A 23,125-nucleotide genomic window follows, 5' to 3' on the forward strand; every position below is an offset into this window, starting at 1 on the left:
ACAAGTTCCCTCGAGCCCTGCAGACGTCAGGTGAGTGTGTTTGTTATTCTGGGCCACATTCCTGTCTGGACATGATCACGCGGTTGCCCCTCCCTCCGTTTCCAGCCCTAGTGGACCCAGGTGCAATAGGGCTGTGAACATGAAGTCTTTATTCTGTTTGTCCTCAAAGCAGGGAAGAGCCGGGGCTGGGGCGGGGCAAGCACCCAGGAGGAGCTCGATGTCCTGTCCCCTCCCACGAGGACACAGGCGTGCTCAGAGGCGGTCCAGAGAGGGCTCCAGCTCCGGGCTAGGGCTGCTGGCGGCCGCAGGGCCCGCAGAGGGCCTCAGTGGGCCAGAGCAAAGCCAATTCGATTGTTACGCCGATCAAATTCCGTGTAGAACTTGCGGATGAAGCTGGCGCCCAGGACCCAGACAGGCCCAGTGGGCGGTGGGATGTCCAGCCCGTGGAGGGCCAGGGTGCACAGGTCATCATTACTGTAGGGGTCCTGGCGGGAAGCACCGGGGTTTCCTCACTGCCCAGCAGGTGACCAGTCTGCCCCCATCTTGCCTGACTCCAAAGGCCTTCCTCAGCCGCGTCCCTCCTCTTCTCCCCCCTCCACTCTGCACCTCCACTGCAGCCTGGCCCTTTCAACGCCTCATGGACCGCACCCCTCCTGCGTGCAGGCACCGTGCTAGACACTGGGCACACGATGCGGTAGGCACAGCACTACCCCCACGAGCTGACGGGCAGAGCTGCTGATCCCGACAAGTAATTTAATGTCCCTAAGTCTATTGAGTGTAAAAGGGGGATTAGAAGGCAGGAGCCTCGCATTACGGGGAGCATTTGATGAGAAAAGGGAGATAGGGAGCCGAGCACAGTGATCCCTAACCTCAGCTGCACATTGGCGTCACCTGGGGAGTTGTGACAACACGGATGCCCAGGCTCTGCCCCCAGAGGCTCTGATTCAATAGGTGGGGGGTGTGGCTTGCTACTGGGAGTTTTAGAAGCTCCCGGTGACTCTAACAGCCAAGTTTGACAACTGCTGGCCTAGTAGGTAAACGGTCACAATGACTTGTCCCTTTCTGAGGGCTCCTGCCCACCCTCCCTGCCTGCCACTGAGAGGCAGCCTGCAACTCACCTGTAACACGTAGTCTGAGCTGGTCAGGGTGTAGGCTCTGCCTCCGAGGTGGAAAGAGATGTCGGGGAGGGAGGGCACCTGGTTACAGCTCACGACATACTGGGGAGAGAGTAAAGGGAGGCCCTTTGAGTGGGGTGGGGGGCCCTCCCAGCAGACACAGCCCCGTGCTTGTGGCCTGCCCTCTGCCCAGGGGGGACCCAGCCACATGTGAGGAGTGTGAGAGGTGAGGAGGTGAAGGCCTGAAATGACCTCATTTGGGACCTAATGCTGTCTGGGATGATTTGGGGGTCTGAACCAGGTAGCAGCTCCCACCTCTGGCACCGCCTCTCCAGCTACTTACCTCATCTGTGCTCAGCTCCTTGGCCCCCAGGGTCTCCATGAGCAGTCTCAGGGAGCTGGTGGGACCAGAGATGTAGGAGGCGCCAGTATCCACCACCGCCATGCAGCCCTCCTCACAGAGCAAGGTGGACGACCTCACAGACACCCTGGGGGAAGCCATAGTCAGACAGACAGACAGACAGGTTGATGGGGCACCAGCAGGCTGCAAGGCTTTCGTGGGCGAGGGCAGGTGATGGGAGGCCATGCCGGCCCAGTGATGCAGTGAAGGATGCGTGAGGCAGGAGCTGGAGGAGGAAAGGTGCTGCCCGCTCTGGGCATGTGCTTAGCGAGCCCCACCTCCTCCCAGTAGCCCCCTCCCCTCTGCCCCTCACATCTCATCGGTCCCCATTCCTGGACAGAGCAGGCAGAGAGCAAAGGTTGGCTGTGCCTTAAGAAGTGGCTGCACTGGAGCGAGGGCAGGACGGCAGCCGCGCCCCTTCCCCCACCCTTAGCAGCAGCATTTTGGGGGAGTGGGGAGGGTGGAGGATAGCTGACCCTTTCATTTTGATCTGCCAGGAGCCGGTCTTGCTGATGCTCACGTAGTGGAAATTCCCTTGGTAGTACTGCGGGTCACTGCCTCCCAGCACAATCTCTCCCCCCAGCAAGTGGGAATTCCTGAAGAAAGATCAGCGCTTCTTGGAGATCAGGGACCCAGCGACAGGGAAGTGGGGCGGAGAGGGGGGGGGCGGTGAGGAGGGAATGGGGGGTGGCAATGCGGCCCAGGAGGGCAGGGGGGCAAGGCTGGGAAACTGCAGCACCTGCCACTTCTCCACCTTCCCTGCCCCTCTCCCAGCCCAGCCTGGGAGGTTCCCGGATGATGGTCCAGCTGCTCCAATAAAGCATCCCCATGGGGGCACCAGGACAGACGAGAATGCAAACAAGACACAATGGCCCCCCCCTCACTTGGGTTTGGGTTGCTGTGGGTTGAAGAGGTGCAGGGAGGGGCCTGGGGGAGCTGTAGGTTGGGGGTGGGCAGGGGCAGGAGGAGAGCAGGAAGCGGGGAGAGTACATCGGTGTTCGGCAGAGCCTGGGCCTGTGAGGTGAGTTTGGGGCAGGTGGCGGGTGGGATTCGGGGCCAGGTGCTCTGGAAGGTCGGGGTCAGGTGGTGGTGGTGGTGTGTGTGGGGGTTTCCTTTCCTTACTTGGAATTTCTGCAGAGAAAGCGACACAGCAGAAGGAAGCCTTTGTTTCAGGAGCACCGCCCTAGCCAGGTGCCGGGCAGGCTGGGTATTTGCACTTTTCTTGCCCCTCAGGCAAGGGTGTCACCAAGAGGTGAAGCTACTTGCCTGAAGGCATCCAAGCATGGGAGTGGGGTGACTGGGGGACTGGAGTCAGGGCTGCTGGGGCCCCGTCTGAAGCTGATCCCCTCCCCTTCCTCTCCTCCACACTGCACGGTGCCTCCCACAGAGCCTGCCTTAGGGCTGGTTTCGTGTGTGTGTGTGTGTGTGTGTGTGTGTGTGTGTGTGTGTGTGTGTGTGAAATGGGGCTTTCAGCATTCCCAACAGGAGGCATGTGTACATGCTCGTGTGTACCCAGGTGTGTAGCTGTGCACATACTATTTGTGCAAGTGCAATTCACTGCATTTTTACAAACCTAGTGTGCATGCGTGTGGGCTGGGTCACGTTCCCTCCGCCCCCCTCCCGACTCTTCAAGATTCTCTGATGTTCCCTCCGCCAACCAGGCTGCCTTCCTCCGGTTGCTGGGTCCGCCTCCCTTCCACGGGCTCCTGTGCCCTCCACTATCATCTCTTTCCCCACATTTTCCATCTCTTGCTGTCCATGGCCTTCCCTCCACCTGCAGGGTTGCTCAGACATCCTCTAGCATTTAAAAACACCCACCCTTCTTTCCTCTGCTCTCTCTGCATCTCTGCCTGCACCCCCACCTGACAGTCCTTCCCTGTTGAATTTCGCAGGGCCGGCTTCTGCCCTTCGCTTTCTCACACCCACATCCGCCTGTTAACTCCTTGCCATCCGGCCTTGCTCCACCTCTAAACCAGCTCTTCCCCAGACTCCTCTGGCTGCAGAGCCAACTGGAGGCCCCTTCTCAGGGTTTCCCTTGCACCAAACCGGACGCTCCTCTTCATTTTACCTGAGCTTTCTCTGGAGTCTGACCCTCCCCTCCATGCTCACTGCCACTGGCCTGGCGTTCTTGCCCTTAGGATCCCGTCTCTAACTCATACCATTTCTCTAAACCCAGCAGCTTGGAGCAGATCACAAACTTGCTCAACAGCTGACAATGGCCCTCCCCAGGCCCACTGACCTGCCCAGAGGCTCAGCCCAGAATTGAAAGCCCTACAAGTGTCAGCCCCGGGCTACCTGCTGTTTTCAACAGCTGCCATGTTTCGCGTCCTCCTGCCAGACTGTAGGCTCTGTGAGGGCAGGACTCTGTCTTGTACATTGTGTTCCTGGCTGCAGCCTCAGGACCTCACACAGTGCTTGGCCCAGAAGTGCCCAGTATTTATTGAATCATTGAATATGCAAATGAATGAATGATGTCCACTATCTCCGTGTGGGAGGAACGTGGCCCGCACAGGGAAGGCCCCAGGCCACAGCCATGCTTACCTCCCATCACCCCACGTTCTCTTGTCCCAGACCAGTGCTAGCAGAACTCTCCGCGATGGTGGGAATGCTCTAGGTTTGTACTATCCAGTGCGGTAGTAGCCACTGTGGCTGCTGAGCACTTGTGATGTGGCTGGTTTGACTAAGGAACTGGGTGCCTAATTTTATTTAATTTTAATTGATGTAAATTTGAGAGGGGGCTTCCCTGTGGGGCAGTGCAGCTTAGATATGGATTGGATAACTGGATACCACCTGATCTCGAGCATCAACATCCTGGGCCACCTCTCCTCTTCCCCTGCAGCCCCCTGCCCGCTCCCCCGCCCCTGCCCAGGCCAGGCCCACCTGCTGTAGTAGACGGAGAAGACGTCCTCCTCCAGCACCCTCTGCGAGAGGATGTGGTCGAAGACGGGGGTGACCCCGGCCACAGCCTGTGCAGGAAAGCCCATGCCCAGGACCCCGTCAAACTTGGCCAGCATGAAGGGCATGAGGGGCAGCTCCGTGACCTCTCCGAACGTCTGTGTCACCGTGATTCCGCCCACCTGTGGGAGGAAGGACCGGAGGAGACCACACCCACTGCCCACCCGCCAGGGCCTAGTCTGGCTTCCACACTGGGGGCCTCGGGGCTGCACAGGTTCCGGGGGTGAGACCTTTCGACACCCCCCACCACAATGTCCTCTCTTGTAAAGCATCTAGGCTGTCGGGTCTCCAGAGAACTGGGGTTGCCCAGTGACGGGGAGGGGCAGAGGCTGAGAAGGTGGTCCTGCCCAGCAGTAATAGGAAAGCTGCCAGGAGCTCCCACACCCAGTACCCGGCTCTCCCTTTGGCAGGACTGGCTCGGTGCCCACCCCCATCGTGGGCTGAGAGTTTCTTCAGCACAGCCAGGCCTGCCTTCCGGCTCTGTTCCCCCTGACTTCACAGGCAAGGGCAGGGGGAAGGCTCACAGGGGTTTCCTCTCAGGACCCACAAGTAGCCCTTCCCCAACTTGGACTGAGCAGGGGCTGGATAAGCCCTGGCATGGGGAAGGGGTGAGACACAGGCCAGATGGAAAAGCAAACCAGGCCCTGACCCTAATCCAGCGGTTCTCAACCTGTGGGTCGCGACCCCTTTGGGGGTCAAACTACCCTTTCACAGGGGTAGCCTAAGACACATATATAATAACATATTGTTTTTGTGATTAATCACTAGGCTTTAATTATGTTCAATTTGTAACAATGAAAATACATCTTGCATATCAGATATTTACATTATGATTCATAACAGTAGCAACATTACAGTTATGAAGCAGCAACGAAAATAATTTTATGGTTGGGGGTCACCACAACATGAGGAACTGTATTAAAGGGTCGTGGCATTAGGAAGGTTGAGAACCACTGCCCTACTCATAAACTCTAATCTTCATGATGCCCCTGCCTGGCCCCAAAACTAACCCTGCCCACAATGTCCACTGCACTGCTGCCCCTGACTCTGACGCTGACCTCGGTCTAGGCCAGGGGTCCTCAAACTACGGCCCGCGGGCCACATGCAAATACAAATATTGTATTTGTTCCCGTTTTGTTTTTTTACTTCAAAATAAGATATGTGCAGTGTGCATAGGAATTTGTTCATAGTTTTAAACTATAGTCCGGCCCTCCAACGGTCTGAGGGACAGTGAACTGGCCCCCTGTTTAAAAAGTTTGAGGACGCCTGGTCTAGGCCCTAGGGTCTGGGGTCTGGGGAGGGGCTCGGTCAGAGCGTGGCCACCCCAGGCAGGTTCCTCGAAGGCAGGCTGTGGGGCTCAGACGAGCCCTGTGTGTGTGTCAGATGCACACGCCTCTAGGAATCGCCCAGCGCTGAGTGGCAGCCGGGCTCGCTCTGTCCAGTGGCAGAGCCTGCTCTCAGACTCCAGGGGGCGCTGGGTGGCACCTTTCCGAGTATGGGCCCTAGAGTGGCAGGGACGAATGGGGACAAGAAGGGCAGGAGGTGGGATGACCCAGGCGGGTCGCACTTACAGTCACCGCGTCCTGGCTCAGGAAGCCGTTGACTTTCCCGGACCCGTATTGGATGGTGAATTCTGTCCCATTCTCCATGTAGGTGGAGGACTCCAGGGAGTCATAGAGGCTGTGAATCTCTGGGAGAGGGACACAGGCTCAGGTGTGTCCCTGAGAGGAAGGTCCCGGCAGGGGGCCAGGAGGCAGGCGCACATGGACATGGCCTGGGTGCTTGAGGACTTAGGTCAGTGGTTCTCAACCTTGGCTACACGTTAGAATCACCTGGGAATCTTTTTAAAATCCTGATTTCTGGGCCTCATTAAATCAGGATTTTTAAAAATATTCCCAGGTGATTCTAATGTGCAGCCAAGGTTGAGAATCACTGACTTAGGTGCAGGGATGGGATGGTCCTGAGGGCGGCCGGAGGTTTGGAAAAATGTGTTTTATCAACCAAGGACTGTGTTTGTTGGGCCCCTGTTATGTGCCCCTGCCTCTGAGAATTTTGTCTCGGATGAAGCATGATAAAGTGAGTCCTGACCCTGGGGTGGGGAGAAGGTGCTGGTTACAGCCAGCACTCCACAAGCAGCTGTTGGCTAAGGGGAGGGATGCAGGAGCCTAAGGGCCTGTGGGTCTGAGCATTCAGTCTGCTCGCAGCAGCCTCCGGAAGGGCGAGAAGCCGGGAGTGGGGGTTGGGGGGTGGGGTGGGGGTGTCTCCCGAAGCTTGCTGTTTTACCGTGAAGGCCTCATCAGGAAAGTGGGGGACATTTTCCTCTCCGTTTAGGGCCAATGGGAGCAGAGGAAGAAAAGAAAGAATGCACATGGGAGCAGGAGGGATTTAGCTGGGCGTGAGGCAGGACTGCCCAGGCATGCAGACAGGGGGCTGGGGCTCACCACAGGCTGTGTAGAGGGGGCTGCACTTGGTGGAGGGCACCCAGAGGTTGGCCGATCCCGTGTCAAAGATGACTTTGAAGGTCTGGGGAGGGGTGCCAATGCCAATCTCGCCATAGTACTGGGTCTGTGGGGATGAAAGAAAGAGGTAGCTGAAAATGGAGGGACTTGGGGAGCCTTGGACCTTGGGGTCTTCCTTGGTTCCCCCCACCCCTTGGCACTTGGGGTGAGAGTAGGCAGATCACACAGCCCTCGTGGGCTTCCATTTTCCAGCAGGGCATGGCTGGGAGGCTGAGCACTGTCGTATGGCTTCCCAGGAAGGGAGACAAGAGGCAAAATAAAAATACTGAAAACGAAGTTGGAAGGTCCCCCACCCCTTGAGGAACCACTGACACAGTCAGCAGTGGTTTGTGCTGAGCCTGATCACAGACACCTGCATCTAAGGTCACACACGCCTGCCCCCAGGGGCTCTGGGCTTGAGGCTCTGAATTCGGGAGTTCCAAACCTACCCTGCCTCTGGGCTCTCCCCTGCCCTCCGTGCCTCAGGCTTCCCAGCTGTGAAATGGGAATTTGGTGGATGCTTAGTGCTGGCTCCTCAGCAACTCAGTGAAAGACAACCCGGAAGGAACAAAGGAACCCTCGGGCCCAGGAGCGGAAGGAGGAGGGGGGAGCTGGCGGGCACTCACGTCCAGGTAGTTGGTGAGGACCACGGGGGCCGTGCTGTTGGTGAAGGGTGGTCTCCCAGAGAACTGGCTCCCTTCCGCCCGGAGGAGCCTGGCCACGTCCACACCGCGCTCCTTCAGGCTTTCCCGGACGGAGGGCATTTTCTTCAGGAAGATCCTGGCCCAGAGCGAAGAAGGAAAAGGGAAGAGCTCTGTGTCCCCCACAATAACGGTAGAGTCCCTGGAGCGCGAGGACCCTCACCCCGCGCCTTGGCCCAGGCAACTAAGAAGCAATCACTCCTGTGCCCTTGGGCCGCTGAAGGAGCATTTACCAACGTTGTCGGTGAACTCCTGCACTAGTATTAAATGACCCCCAACTGCCTTCCTCCCGCTGTCTAACTTTGATCCATTCTTTCGTTCATCCATTCATTCATTTATTCCATAATCACATGTTTAAACCTCCTCTGGAGGAGATTAGAGATCTATAATAATAAAAGCATAATATGCTAATTAGACTGGACCTCCCGGATGACCTTCTGGACGAAGCTGGGGCTGCGAGGGCTGAGCCCCTTGCATGAATTTCGTGCATCGGGCCTCTAGTATGAAGATAAAGGCCATTGCTGCCTTCAAAGAGCTCCATCAGGGGAGACAGAGGAAACACAACGGCATCCCTTCAAACTAGAGGAAGGCTGGGAGTGCCCCTCCAGCCAGGCAGGAAGAGGCAGTGCCATGGGCGGCCTGTAGGTGGCAGCAGACGCTCACAGCCCCCTGAGGGGCTCTGGGTGCCTGGGGCAGGGCTCAGCCAGGCTGGAGGGTGGAGTAAACCCACTGAGTTGGGGGCCTGTGCCCGCCGTCCTTGGAAAGTGTGCTTTTCTGAGCCTCATCCCAGCTTCTTGCCCTGAGGCCTTCCTTCCACCTGTGGGAGGCAGAACTCCAGACCTGAAGAACGCCCAGCAGAGCGAGCCGCCACGCCCCATGTAAAGGCGGGACAGCTCCACACTAGGGTTGTCCTCCCTTTATGATGAGGACACGGAGGCTCACGGGGATGAGTCCTGGGAGGCGTCGTGTCTGGTTCTATTTCCTATATAGGCCGCCCCCCTGACATGAAGGCTGTTTGCGAAGCCTGAAGGAAGATGCCCCTGGCTGCTGGTGGGGAAGGTGGAGGGCCCAGGATTGCAGCCCAGTTCATGGAGAAGCCAAGCCCTCTTCTCAGCGGCCTGTCCTTCTGTGCGTGTAGTCTCCCCACATTGTCCGCCCCCCATCACTGATGTTTCTAGATCTCTCCCCCTCTCCCTTCCTCTCTGAAATCAATAAAAATATGTTTAAAGAAAATAAAATGGTAAACGGAGCTGGTTTGGCTCAGTGGATAAAGGGTTTGGCCTGTGGACCAAGGAGTCCTGGGTTCGATTCCCAGGGCACGTACCTTGGTTGCAGGCTCCTCCTCGGCCCAGGCCCTGGTCGCGGGGCTCGTGAAGGAGGCAACCGATTGATGTGTTTCTCCCACATCGATGTTTCTCTGTCTTTCCCTCTCTCTTCTCTCCCTAAAAATCAATGGAAAAATATCCTCGGGCGAGGATTGACCAAGAAAAAGAAAAAAAGAACCTTGCTCCTGGTTCTGGAGTTAGTTAGTTAGTGGAGCAGAATTTAAACCAGTGGTTCTCAACCTTCTATCTAGCCCTTTAAATACAGATCCTCATGTTGTGACCCAACCATAAAATTATTTTCATTGCTACTTCATAACTGTAATGTTGCTACTGTTATGAATCGTAATGTAAATATCTGATATGCAGGATGGTCTTAGGTGACCCCTGTGAAAGGGTCGTTCTACCACCAAAGGGGTCGCGACCCACAGGTTGAGAACCGCTGATTTAAACCAAGACAAGAACTCTAGAGGCCTTGCCTTTACGCACTATATTGTGCCTTTTCCTTAGGGCAGTGGTTCTCAACCTTGGCTGCACATTAGAATCACCTGGGAATCTTTTTAAAATCCTGATTTCTGGGCCTCTTCCTCCGGAAATGTTGTGGCCCCACCCCATAACAAAGAAACAGAATTTCGGGAGGATGAGGCCCAGAAATCAGGATTTTAAAAAGATTTTCAGGTGATTCTAATGTGTAGCCAAGGTTGAGAACCACTGCCCTAGGGCAGTGGTCGGCAAACCGCGGCTCGCGAGCCACATGCGGCTCTTTGGCCCCTTGAGTGTGGCTCTTCCACAAAATACCGACTTCTGCGCATGGGCCACGAAGTTTCAATCGCACTGTACATGCGCGCCCACGTGTGGTATTTTGTGGAAGAGCCACACTCAAGGGGTCAAAGAGCCGCATGTGGCTCGCGAGCCACAGTTTGCTGACCACTGCCCTAGGGGCTTGACCATACCACACCCTTCTTAATAATTAGGCCGGGGCATGTGGTCGTGTCTTAATGCCGAGTTCCCACAGCGCCCCCTATCTGTGCAGGGAGCAGCTGACATGGCTTCCAGGCCACCACAGCTGTGACACGGACCAGTCGCTGACCTCTCTGAATGGGACTGTACCTCCATGCCCAGCTGCTGGTGAGGACTGGCTGCCATCACATATCTGAAAGCCAGGAGTGTGAGGAAGGTGGGAACCCCTCGCCCCTGCTACCCTCTCTGGCCCTAGTTACCGTCTGAAGGCGCCCGTGTCCACAGGGAGACTGGAGGTGCAGGAGCCCCAGAGCAGCAGCAGGAGAGCCCAGCACGGCATGCGGCGTCCGTCCATGTTCCCTGCACCCTGGCTCTCTCCGGGGTCCACTGAAGCCGGTGGCTCCCAGGACCTCCTCCTTTTAAACTCTCCACCCAGGATGGTGGCAGCCCTGCCCTGCCTTGATTGATTGCCCTGGGGCAGATGGCAGGGCAGCCAGAACAAACCCCCCATGGGACTGAGCTAGGTGAGGAAAGGGCAACCAGGCTTCCAACAGGGCTCGGAGGGGCTAGAGGAAGCAGGGCTGTGGGAACCCAGTGCTCTACCAGTGACGCCAGCGGCCGGGCTCAGCCTGGCCCTGCGACCCGGAGGGGACAGAGGCTGATGGGAAACAGCGCTGCTCAGGACCGAGGTCAGGGCTGGGACAGGCATGGACCCTGAGTTTCCAACCCCCACCACGGCTCCACCCCCTGCCCTCGAAGCTTCATCATCTCCAACAGCCTTGGCTATGCCCCCACCTGGCTTCTGCCAGACTGCACCTCAGTGTTCCCATCCGGAGCATGGGTGACTCCTCCGGGCTGGTTCCCGGACAGAGCCACCTTCCTGCCACCTCCCAGGCCTGTCCTCAGTGGCTGTTTACGGGAAGGAGCACCTGGCGTCGCCCTCAGAAATCAGGGGGCTGGGGACAGGGACCGTGTCCATCTCCATCGGCTTAGTGTTGGCGGCAGCCTCAGGGGCACCCCCAAATACTTCTGGTGGAGAGTGAGGTGGGGGAGCTGCTCGTCCAACAGCGCATCCTCTTTCCGCGTGGCCCCAGCTCCCTCGGGGCGCTGTCGCTCGCCTTCCCTTGACCTTGTGGTTTACGCGCAGCGACCTGGGACAGCTCACAAACCCGGCCCCTGAATCCCGGCATGGGTGCTGTTTCCTCAGATACCCGCTCCCGTCTTCTTCCTGCTGATTCTTCAGGGCCCGCTTCAGCTATCACCACTTCCTCCAGGAAGCAGGCCCTGGTTTAGCCCAGAATTGACTGCTTTCTGATGTGGGCTCCCACAGCGGGGTAGGAGCCCTCTTAGGAGAGCACGGACCTCAGCTGTCCTGTGTCAGTCTCCTCTGCAGGTGAGCATCCTCCTCTGGGGCCTGAATCCTTACCTACCAACTGAACCAACCCGTGGGCGGCGCTGGGCAGTGTGGAGCGCTCGGCTCGGTGTCAGGGACCTGGGCTCGAGTTCTGACTCTACCACAAACTTGCTGTGTGACGTTGGACCCCTCCCTTCCCCTCTCTGGGCCTCAGTTCCTAAACCTGTACAAGGAAGCAGATGCTCGGAGGCCCCAGAGTGCCCGCCTGCTCAGACACGCTAGTATCGCTTCTGTGCCCTCAGGGTTTAGAATGCTCTCTGCATCCGCTGTGGGCAGCAAAGACTTCATCAGAGGAGCTCATCTTTGTTGCTACTGTGTCTACTAATGATTTTTAGAGAGTGTGTAAGGGAGGAGTGGGGGGGGCGGGGAGAGAGAGAGAGAGAGAGAGAGAGAGAGAGAGAGAGAGAGAGAGAGAGATGTGAGATAGACACATCGATTGGTTGCTTCCCACATGTGCCCCAACCAGGGCCAGGGATCAAGGGCACTGTATGTGCCCTTGACTGAATTGAACCCGTGACCCTTCAGTCTGAGAGCTGATGCTCTAACCACTTAGCAACCCGGCCAAGGCGAGAGGACATTTTTTAAGTCCTATATCCAGAAGCCCAGCACAGTGCACAGGACCCTCACACATATTTTAGATCAATACACTACATCTCCTATGGCAAAGGCAGGGCCAGGGCCAGGGCGCCCGCCAGCAGGTCTAGGCCCCCTGTGGACCCAGGCCCCCTGCCCTCCCCACCTCCCTGCCCCCCCGCCACCTGCGATTGTGTGCAGCACAGCGCAGGCTGGCCCTGGAGCAGCAGAGGCAAGTGTGACTAAGAGCGGAGCCCCTCGCCCAGAGAGACACATAACAGCAGGAGGCCGCAGTCAAATTGTACCCAGGAGCTGCAGGGGCCAGAAGCGAGGCAAGGAAATCAATGAGGGTAACAGGTCTGGAAAGAACAGTGTCTCTTGCCCGTCGGCGTGACTCGGTGGTTGATGAACCAGGAGGTGATGGTTCGATTCCTGGTCAGGGCCCGGGTTGCACATGCCCGGGTTGTGGGCTCGATCCCCAGTGTGGGGCCTGCAGGAGGCAGCCGATCAATGATTCTCATCACTGATGTTTCTCTCTCTCTCTCCCTCTCCCTTCCTCTCTGAAATCAATAAAACATCATAAGAAACGAAAAGAACAGTCTCTCCTGTTCTTCTGACACTCCCGCTCAGAGGCTGGGCAAGGGGCAGCTTTTGGGCGTCTCTGAGTCTACCTCTCCATTCAGCCCCAGGGTCATAAAGCCCCAGGCGGATTGTCCTGGGGAAGCAGAACCAGGCAGGCCTCTTCTGCAGCCTGAGCCTGAGGCGTGGCCAGGAGAACGGGCTGGTTTGTTCTGGTGGAAGGAAGCCAGGCCTCCAGGTCAGCGCTGCCCACCAGGAGCAGTGCCCTGTGAGGCGTGAGCTCCGGCTGGGCAGTCAGCTCTGGCAGTTGAGGGTCCTGTGAGTCCTGACCTGTTCCTCGGCCATTTCCAAAGCCAGGGGTGGGGGGTGAGGTGGGGGTGGGGAGGTCTGGGGGAAAAGGTGGAACCACCATGAGAGTCTCTGCTCTCTGAACTTGGCCTTTCAATGCCCTGGACTGTGGGCGGGAGAGTGGTGGGTGGGGACCCTTATCAGGTCATCTCCCAAGCCCCGTCAGCCAGGGCTCCCGTTGTTCTCACAGAGGCCCCCAGAACCCACATCTGGGCCCCTGGCTGCGTCACCACGGGGTCAGGGGAAGCGGAGCGGGCGGAAGCAGAGGGGAGAGTTGCGTGGTACCTGCCCTTTCCCACGGGGCAGACCCGCCATGTCAGGAGATGCATAAATCCAGCTGGAGCCCGGCCCTTGGTCTCGATTCAGGTCCCGGGGCTGGGCGTATAGAGTGGGGGCAGAGACTGGGGGAGGGGTGTCCCTAGGCAAGTGGTGCTCAGGGGGTTCTCTAAGAATGGCCCCAAATCCCATTTGCTCTACGATGACCCCAAGGAGAGTCTGTGTTCAGACCAAGTCTGGGCATGGCCAGCAGAGGTCACGGTGGAGGGAGAGAACGCTGCCTGACTTTGCTGTGGACCCGCATGGGTGTGAGCCTGGCATTGGGGTGGGCATGGGTGTGAGCCTGGCATTGGGGTGGGCATGGGTGTGAGCCTGGCATTGGGGTGGGCGTGGGTGTGAGCCTGGCATTGGGGTGGGCATGGGTGTGAGCCTGGCATTGGGGTGGGCGTGGGTTTGAGCCTGGCATTGGGGTGGGCATGGGTGTGAGCCTGGCATTGGGGTGGGCATGGGTTTGTGCCTGGCATTGGGGTGGGCATGGGTGTGAGCCTGGCATTGGGGTGGGCATGGGTTTGAGCCTGGCATTGGGGTGGGGATGGGTGTGAGCCTGGCATTGGGGTGGGCATGGGTGTGTGCCTGGCATTGGGGTGGGCATGGGTGTGTGCCTGGCATCATTCTGTTTCATGAATACTTTCCAGGGTCCCTGCCCCAGGGCAGGTGGGAAAGAGGTAGAAATGGGACTTGTTGAGGCTTAGAGTTGGGGAGCGGAGCATCTCTGGGCCAGCCCGGCCTCTGTGCATGAAGATCAAACGGGGAAGAGGAGGAAAGATAAAAATGGACGTGCCTTCGTTCCACCCGCCCTCCCCACACCACGCTCAGGCCCCAGCTGGCTCCTCGGAGGAATTTGTCAATCAGATGGGGCCACTGAGCTCAGCAGAGATGAGCAGATGGGGCCTTGGGGGGAGAAGAAAGACCCAGAAGGGCGAGGACTAGTAGCCAGGGCTGCCTGTGTGGGTGGACCCTCCGCAGGAGTAATTACCTGGAGAGCTCCGGGAGGCGCTGGGCCAGGGGAGCCTGGGAGCTGGGGAGGGAGAGAACCGAGTGTCCTTTTCTGGGGACCCTGGAGGAACAGGAATTCAGCCACAGGGTTGGGGTTGGGGTGATCCTAACCGGAGGCTTGCTCAGGGGAAAAAATGAAGGCAGGTCACACAGGCCTTGGAGAGCAGGGGCCTGGGAGGAGCGCTCCGGCAAGGGCTGGGGCTGGGGCTTAGGGAGAGCCTGGTCCCAGGTGCTCCTGAAATGAGATGCACCCAGCGCAGTGGGGCTGATGCCACATCCTGAGCATGACAGCGAGACCCGTCATAGACCGCTCTCCCCAAAGGGCACCGGAGGAGGCCTGTCTCGTTATTAAAAAGCTTAAACTGGAAGGTCCCTTTTCAGAGGAGGGCATGACAGCCGAGCAGCTCAGAGGACTGTGTGTGTGTGTGTGTGTGTGTGTGTGTGTGTGTGTGTGTCTCGGGATGGGGATAATGCAGGGATGGTGGTTCTGGTGGGAGGGTGAGGGGGATTTGTGTGCTAAGAATGTCCCCAGCAGGATAGCTAGGATGGGGGAGGGCTGTTAGGGAAACTGGTTGTATCCGCAGCATACATTTCCCAGGAAATGGACCCTCCCTCCCCTCTTTCCTATATATTTTTTTAAAATATATGTTTTTATTGATTTTAGAGAGAGAGGGAGAGGGAGAGAGAGAAACATCAATGATGAGAGAGAAACATCATTGATCAGCTGCCTCTTACACACCCCCCACTGAGGACTGAGCCTACACCTGGGCATGTGCCCTGACCAGGAATTGAACCAGCAACCTCTTGGTGTATGCTCAACCACTGAGCCACACCGGCCAGACTCTATCATTTTTTATCAGAAAAATAAATGCTCTAGCTTTAAAAACCAATAGAGCCCTAACCGGTTTGGCTCAGTGGATGGAGCGTCAGCCTGCGGACTGGAGGGTCCCAGGTTCGATTCCGGTCAAGGGCATGTACCTTGGTTGCGGGCACATCCCCAGTAGGGGGTGTGCAGGAGGCAGCTGATCGATGTTTCTCTCTCATCGATGTTTCTAACTCTCTATTCCTCTCCCTTCCTCTCTGTAAAAAATCAATAAAATATATTAAAAGATCTCAACGAACTAAAATTAAAAATAAATAAAAAATAAAAAACCAATAGCTCTGCCCGGTGGATAGGCAGTGAAACCTGAGGAGGTGAGGAAAGTGGGGGCTGGTATGTCCTGGCTCTTTCAACAATCAAAGCCCACTCCTGCCCCAGGCTCTCTGCTCTGAGCCAAGCATGGGAGTTGTTGGGCTCTGGTGCCTTTAAAATGGAAGAAGGCACCGGGTGGGGAGGGCGTGCTGGCGCTTCTTGGCCTTGACTTCTGTCAGGTCTGGACGTGGGGAAGTTGCTTCCAGAGAGAGGAGGAGGGAGACAGGATCCACATGCAGATGCCTGGCCCTGGCAGGGGGTGAGAGGAGGCGGCCTGCTCTGGGGGATTGGGGACTTTGCCTGCATTGTCATGAAAGAAGTCTGGGGCCCTGGCTGGCTCGGCTCAGTGGATAGAGCGTCTGCCTATGGACTGAAGGGTCCCGGGTTCGATTCCAGTCAAGGGCACATGCCCAGGTTGCCGGCTTGATCCCCAATGGGGGGCGTGCAGGAGGCAGCTGATCAATGATTCTCTCTCATGATTGTTGTTTCTATCTCTCTCTCTCTCTCCCTCTCCCTTCCTCTCTGAAACCAATAAAAATATATTAAAAAAAAAAAAAAGTCTGGGGAGGGAAGGATGGAGTTCTCCGGCTGCCAGTCCTGCTTCCCAGCCCAAAACACGCAGGGAGAGCGTGAGCGCTGCCCGCTGCGGGCGTGGGGAAGGAGAGGAAGACCGTTAGGCGCAGTCGGAAGGTGAGTGTGACTCCCCGCGCTCTAACTTTCCCGCTGCGTGACCCGGGGCACGCCGCCCAGCTTCTTGGAGCCTCAGCTTTCTCTTCTGCACAACGGGAATAACAGTGCCCCCGCTGAGAGGATGCAATGGAGTAGCCCTGTGCTGGGCACACCGCCGGGACGCAAACACTGCTCGTCATTTTATTAAGGGTGATACTCGAAGCACTCTAGCCGGCTTGGCTCAGTGGATAGAGCATCAGCCTGCGGACTGAAGGGTCCCGGGTTCGATTCTAGCCAAGGGCACATGCCTGGGTTGTGGCTCGATCCCCAGTGGGGGGGTGGGGAGGGGTGCGGGAGGCAGCCGATCAATGATTCTCTCTCATCATTGATGTTTCTATCTCTCTCTCCTTCTCTTTTCCTCTCTGAAATCAATAAAGAAATAAATATATTTTAAAAAAGAGCGATCATCAAAGCAGACATCTTCCTGCCTCCCTCCCAGCCCCACCTACCATGTTCCTTTGCATAGGGACAGGAGACCAGCCCCTCCCATGATAACAGACCTACCCAACGTGGTGGAAACCGGGAGAGAGGCCCTTCCACATCTCCTCCCCCCAGTGAGGGAAGCCCAGGCCTTCCTGGCTTTCTGTCCAGAGATCTCAGAAAGGAGTGGGCTTGAGTGCCCCCAGGCAGCCCTCGCTCCAGGTTTTGTGGCTCTGGGTGCCCCAGCCCTTTGAGCCTCCCAGAAAGTCCCTGGTGCCAGCAATGTTTACAGCCCCTCCCAGCCTCCAGCCTGCCCTGCACCCCTTCCAATCTGGGCCGCAGATTCAGAGCCAAGCTGGGAGCCTCATGAAATCAAAGATCTCTTCCCAAGACACGGGGCCAAGAGCTACAACGCCCGGAGTCCACAGGCAGCAGTCCCGGGACGAGGAGCAGGGGCAGGCAGAGCCCGCTCTCCTCCCGCTACCTGCTGAGTCAGTCGAATGGACATCTTGGGGCACTTGGGTTGCAGTGTAGTTAGAAAGGCCCACCTCACACCCCGGGTCACCCAGACACACGTCTATGCACATGCACACATATTTACCCTCTCACATACCCAGTGTGCTGCTTACACCAGAGAACATGCTTCCCTGTCGTGGCCCCAAAGCAACGCCCTCCCCCCACCCCCCATCTGCCTAAACCCAGGCTCTGAGGAAGGGTTCGAGGGGTCGCAGGGCCTGCTGTAGAATGAGGCTGTCTCAGAGTAGATTTCAGAGATGACCAGCCTCTTCCCACCACACAGTCTTCATCAGGGAAAGACTGGTCCAGGGAGCAGGAGAATAACGCCCTCAACAAATGGGGGGTGGGTTTCTGATTCCTCTCCTGGAGGTAGAGACACCCTGGGCTGTTTGAGGAGATGTCATGTCTTTCCAAATAAAAACAGCACCCCTGTCACGCCATGCTGTGCATGAGGTTCACAGAAATTCAACTCCCCAGCTATGGGGCCCCCCAAATTGTCCCCACAGGCCAGACTGACCTTTCCTGATGTCCACCCCGGCTGAGAGGGAGACTGCCACCTCGGAGAGGCTGGACAGGGCAGTGGGGGAGCCAGCTCTGGGGGCAGGAGCCTGATTAGGCTGCTCTCTCATTGGCTGTGCGCATCGAGTGAGTTATTTATCGTCCTGATACCTTATCTTTCTCACCTGTGACAACGGGGAAGCCTTGCGCAGCTCCCTGGGAGGCTAGGATGCAGGGCGAATGACATGTGTGAAGTACTTGACCCATCCAGGGCTCCCTGGGGAGAGGAGGGTGGATGGCGCGGCTCCCTGTTGACACCCCTGGTACACGGGGTGGGGTTCAGGGCCTTGGGGCTGCGCACCCAGCGCAGGTCTAACTGAGGGGCTGGGCTGAGAGTTAAGCCTCGGTGGACGGGGCAGTGGTTGGCATCATCTTCCGGATCAAGCTGCCCAACTTCCTGAAAGCTGCCCAGGAGAGGAAAGGGCACCTAAGCCGCCTGCGTCCCTCTGGCCTAGAGGAGGGCTACTCGGCTTGTGGGCTGAGGCCCGAGCCCCGCTGCAAAATGTCTGTCACCCACTCACAGTGAGAGAAGTCTAAGAATGAAGAGGACACCGTTCAGGAATTTCTATAGAAATTTGATTTCGGGGGGGTCGCTGTTCAAAATCATCCCTTCTTCCTTCCCCTCCCCCCACCCCACCCCCACTCCAAGAATATAAACTCCGAGATGGCTGCCGTGATTCCCTGGCCAAGACGCAGCGGGCTCTGGGACTTGCAGCTCCTGGACCAGGGGTGGGCAAACTTTTTGACTCGAGGGCCACAATGGGTTCTTAAACTGGACCGGAGGGCCGGAACAAAAGCATGGATGGAGTGTTTGTGTGAACTAATATAAATTCAAAGTAAACATCATGACATAAAAGGGTACGGTCTTTTTTTTTTTTTCGTTTTATTCATTTCAAACGGGCCGGATCCGGCCCGCGGGCCGTAGTTTGCCCACGGCTGACCTGGACACTTGAGCCTGGCATACCAGCCCCCTCCTCCCATGGTCAGACTCTGCCCACAGACACAGGAGGAGACAGCTCTGAGCGAGCCCGTGACTGTTCCCCGGGCCGAACACCTTGCAGGCAACGTCTTCAAGGGGCTCCCCTTGGCTTCAAGGGCCTCCTGGGAGCAGAGTGGGCTGCCCGGGGAGGAAGCTGGGCCCACAGTGCCCCTGCAGCAGGGCGGCAGGGTGCCCTGGCCTGGGTAAGACAGCCCCCACCCAGGGAGGTCTCCTGAGTCAGATGGGGCTGGCTGTGCCAACAGAACAAGATGTAGGTCTTCACTGGAAGGGTGACAGTCCCAGCTTGGGACTGGGGTTTTGGGGCGGCACCGGGGGCGCTGCCAGGGAGAGCTGTTTCCCACAAGCACAGTCGATAAACGAGCTATGGGGATGGCCTTGTGATGGTCGCCCAGCTGCCCACGTGAAATGGTGTCTGGATTGGTCTCTGGGCCCACAATTTGGGGGCTGGCTCTCTGGTCCCTTCTGATGAAGCCATTGCTGCTGCCACCGCACCTTTGTCTAGCTGGTTGGCAGGCGGAGGAGTTTGGGCAGCCTCTCCCAGGATGTAGTTCCCCATCCAAGGACCAGACCTTTTACACCCACAGGGTCCGGATCTGCCCAGGGCTCTCCAGGGAAGCTGCAGGAACTGGCCTGGGGCAGCTAGGGGGTCGCTTTGAGCCTCGGGATTATGTCAACAAGGATGTTGTTGGGTCTTTGGGAGGCAGGCCTTGTCTACCACATAGACACCCTTTCTTCCAACTGCAGCTGCTTCCTGACCGGGGACCAGCCTCAGTTTCCCAAACCCCAGTCAATATCTGGCCGGGCCACCAGTTTTGCGTTCTTCCTACCCAAGAAGGTATGAGCTGCTGCTTATGGAGCCGGACGTGTCCTTCGTCCGGGGACCTAAACAGCAAACACTGCTTTCTCATAGTTCTGGGAAGTCCAAGGTCAGGGCGTCTGCAGATGTGGTTTGTGGCGAAGGCCTGCTTACCGGCTCATAGATGGCTCTTTCTTCTGGGCCAGAAATGTGCTAAAGCACCCAGGCGCATCCGACGTGGACTTCTCTGTAGTTATTTTTTAAATTTTCACTCTTTTTGGGGGGGGGGGGCGCGACGTGTGCACGCACTAGAAGCATTGCTCTGGGTGTGTGCGGGGGAGCAACGCGGCCCCTCCCCGCCTCTAGTTTGGAAAGCACTGCCCTTGCTAACAGTAAAGCCGGCTTAGAACCAGCTGAAGAGCCAATTGAGGAGAGAAGGTGAACGCGTTGCAAAAATTAGCCCCAAATCAATCGCACCCGGATGAGTTGGCAGCGTTTCCTTTATTGATTCAGGACAGAAGCCCCAGGCGCCCTCCTCCCATTGCCCGGCCCCGCTCCGGCCCCGCTCCGGCCCCGCTCCGGCCCCGCGTGCCCAGAGCTCGGGTCAGTCCGCGGCTGGATGTCCCTGGTCCCTGGGCGCCGCCCGGCGGCGCGGCCCACCTGCCTGCCGCCGGCCATAGCGCAGGCCAAAGGAGTTCCAGTTGAAGGCAGACAGGCCCTTCTCCCGCCGCACCAGCGCCTTTCCCGGCGGCGGGGGAGGGATCCGGTGGCTGCTCGGCTGGCCCAGGGCTGGCCTGGACCCCTCCGCGCTCGCAGGGGCTGCGCACCGCCCGCTCTGCTCCCTGGCGACCCCCAGAGACAGGGGGCCGAGCTGCTGGTCTAGGACAGAGCCACAGGGAGAGACAGCGTGAGGCCAGGCGAACCTCTCCAACACCCTCTAGCAGACCACCTTAGTCTTTCCCTTTGTTCCTTGGCCGCCAGGAAGCTCAGAGCTCAAGGGCAGCTGGGAGCACCAGCGTCTGAGCGTGGCGGTTAGGCCATTGGTTCCCCCCTCTTTCAACATAGCGTTGATTTCAAATGTTTTCCAGAATTATCTGCAATACGTGTCATGTGAAATCACTTCTAAATTTTAGGAACCAAACAGGGTGGGGCCTGGAAATAGAGAACTGAGGTGTTTGCTGGAGGTTCGGCTTGGCTCGCGGCCGGGTCCTGTGTTGGGTTTCTGCATCCGGCTCCCCAGATGGCCTGGGAGTCCTCGAGGCAGGTGGGGGCCCTCCTCAGTCTTCTCACCTCTCAGGGCGCTTGAAACAGGGCCTCAGTAAGTGTTTGTTAACGGTTGAAAAGCGAATGAAAAGCTTGTAGCTTCAGAAATCAAGAAAGTGGAGCTAAGGCCATGTGCCCCCACAGTCCCCAGTAACTGTAGCTCCCTAAGTAAGCTATGCAAGGGCTTCGCGAAAACAGAAACTCATCTGGGTCACCGCCCCAAGGTGGGTGTGACCTCTCCTCTTCATCCTGAGGGTGGACAAGGCCCTTCACATGCAATCGTGCAACTAGCCCTGAGTACACAGTGACTCCAGCTAATCGCGGCGAGAGGTGTGGGAATGAGGCCTGGTGTGTGAGTGGGCGGGCGCTGCTAGGCTTTGGGGCCCACTCCTCAAAGCCCTGGCGGACCTTGGAGGAGGTGGGCATGTCCAGAATTAGTGACCATCTTCCTAGGACAGTGGTTGGCAAACTCCTTAGTCAACAGAGCCAAATATCAACAGTACAACGATTGAAATTTCTTTTGAGGGCCAAATTTTTTAAACTGAAACTATATAGGTAGGTACATTGTTATCAACTTAATTAGGGTACTCCTAAGGCTTAGGAAGAGCCACACTCAAGGGGCCAAAGAGCCGCATGTGGCTCGCGAGCCGCAGTTTGCCAACCACTGTCCTAGGAGGTCCCAGGGCCTGGCTAAGGTGGGAAGGGCCGAAGGCTTCCTTCCCGTCACACCTGCTATCCCACCAGTAGAATCACTTCTCAGGCGACCTTTTGTGGCCTCACCTAAAGTCTTTCCCCCAAAACAGCCAACAAACTCACTGCCTCTGGGGCAGTGGTGAGGTTATTTTTACCCAGAAAGGACATCTGACCCCAGGAGGGAACACACTCCTGGCAAAGGACACTGGGGGCTGCGTTCTCCCAGGGCTGGGATAGTTCAGGGGCACAGTGACAGCGCATGTGTAGGTACGCTCCATGCTCCGAGTCCCGTAGCCAGAGGAACTTCGGTCCAGAGAGGCTAAGCCGCAGTCCTGGCTTGCCCAGAAAGCTGAACCAAGCAGTGTTACACCACAAGTCCCGACTCGTGCCGCTCAGAGACGCCCCCTCAGGGAGCTCCGCACCTGCTGGCCTTCTGAGGTGTTTGGGAGGCGTCTTTACATCTTTGGGCCTCAGTTTCTCCAGCTCATCGGTACCATAGCTAATCCATAAGGTTGACAGGATTTGTCCTTTTGTTTAGGTTCTTCCCCCCGCTCCCCCCAAAGTCCCCAACAAGGGACTGGAGTCTCTGATGGAAGAAACTTGCATAGTAAATTCCTTCCCAGCAGATCTTCCCATCATCTGAAAAGTGTGGCAAGTCTCATTTTGCAACCAGCCTTTCCCCCAGACAATGCGTACCTGTGGCTCTAGGGTTCTCCACGGGCGCCACCTTCTCTAAGGTGTCCCTGAAGGAGATGGCACAGAGGAAAAGCGTCAGCTGCCAAGAAACCAGTAGGTTCATCCTGGTGAGAAGTGCAGGCCCTAGAGGTGCCCTGAGGCCGAGACAGAGAGAGGGAGGAGGGACGAGGTCAGGCCCAGGTCTGGGCTGGGCGCCGGGGCAGAGCCAGTGTGAAGGGAGGAGACAGCCTCTGCCCTTGGAGACCCCACTGGAGGGCTGAGTCCAAACAGACATGTCATGCACATGGGCCTGACACCACTGGCACAGGACAGTCAGAGCGGAACTCATTCTAGGTGAGGGTCATCAGGGAGGGCTTCCCGGAGGAGAAGGCAGGAAAGATCCCTGTTGGTGGGAGGGGCAGGGCGGCTCAGGTTGGAAAGTGGCCAGAATCTCAGGTTTGCTCCAGAGAAATGTTGGAGAAATGAGGGGTGAGGATGCTGTGCAGGAGTGAGCAGGGAGGGGTGAAGTGAAGAGGGCCAAGGAGTTCCACCTCACAGGAGACACGGAGGTGCAGACCTTCTCCCTGGAGCCTGGCACTTCCCTCCATGCTGAGCTCTGCATAAACCCAGACTCTCCGTGCTCCAGTCTCCCCGTTAGCACGTGCCTGCTCAGACCTGGCCCATCTCCCTCCTGCTGTCATAGAAACGGAATTCTTTCCCTTTTTCATGAACGAGGAGGGAAGGCAGTCAGCCGTCTTGCTCTCTCGTGGCCTTTGACAGCCCGAAGACCGCCATTCAGTGGTCTTACTGCCTCGCATTCAGGGAGGAGAAAAGCCTTCTCCTGACTTGTCAGGTCGCGGGTCTCATTTCATGTTCTGTCACCTTTGAGGGGGTAGGCATGGAACTGACCTCAGAACGTTGGCTGTTGGGATGGGAGCTGTGTACTCACTCTGACCCTCACTCCAACCTCGTTCCCTTTACCCTCTCCTGCCCCCTCCCATCTCCTCCAGCTCCCAAGTCGAATTTCTCTTTGAAAAAGTCATCAGACACTTGGAGGTGGTCCAGCAAACATGATTAAAAACAAAC

General features: G+C 57.4%; 2 protein-coding genes across 2 annotated transcripts; both read right to left on the reverse strand.

The window, feature by feature from the left end:
- Nucleotides 1-62: 62 nt before the first annotated feature.
- Nucleotides 63-10,321, reverse strand: REN (renin). The gene is made up of 9 exons (XM_036344965.1): nt 10,212-10,321; nt 7,595-7,748; nt 6,912-7,035; nt 6,042-6,160; nt 4,396-4,592; nt 1,992-2,111; nt 1,459-1,603; nt 1,119-1,217; nt 63-485 (listed from the first exon to the last, which is right to left on the reverse strand). Exons 1-9 carry the CDS (start codon nt 10,304-10,306, stop codon nt 324-326), a joined length of 1,215 nt encoding a protein of 404 aa, XP_036200858.1. The 5' UTR covers nt 10,307-10,321; the 3' UTR covers nt 63-323.
- Nucleotides 10,322-20,012: 9,691 nt separating this feature from the next.
- KISS1 (KiSS-1 metastasis suppressor) lies at nt 20,013-22,339 on the reverse strand. The gene is given in 3 exon segments (XM_036343120.1): nt 20,013-20,287; nt 22,061-22,264; nt 22,267-22,339. Coding segments are annotated over 3 exon segments (552 nt in total).
- Between the last annotated feature and the right edge of the window lie 786 nt (nt 22,340-23,125).

Source organism: Myotis myotis, unplaced genomic scaffold (genome assembly GCF_014108235.1).
Source record: "Myotis myotis isolate mMyoMyo1 unplaced genomic scaffold, mMyoMyo1.p scaffold_m19_p_18, whole genome shotgun sequence".
NCBI classification, from domain to species: Eukaryota; Metazoa; Chordata; class Mammalia; order Chiroptera; family Vespertilionidae; genus Myotis; species Myotis myotis.

Bases quoted from the DNA above. Each gene is read 5' to 3' on its own strand.
- REN (XM_036344965.1), bottom strand. From the start codon at position 10,306: ATGGACGGACGCCGCATGCCGTGCTGGGCTCTCCTGCTGCTGCTCTGG. The intron at 7,036-7,594 runs GTGAGTGCCCGC...TCATCCCCACAG, and splicing joins TCCTCACCAACTACCTGGAC to ACCCAGTACTATGGCGAGAT. The intron at 1,218-1,458 runs GTAAGTAGCTGG...CTCTCTCCCCAG, and splicing joins AGGAGCTGAGCACAGATGAG to TATGTCGTGAGCTGTAACCA.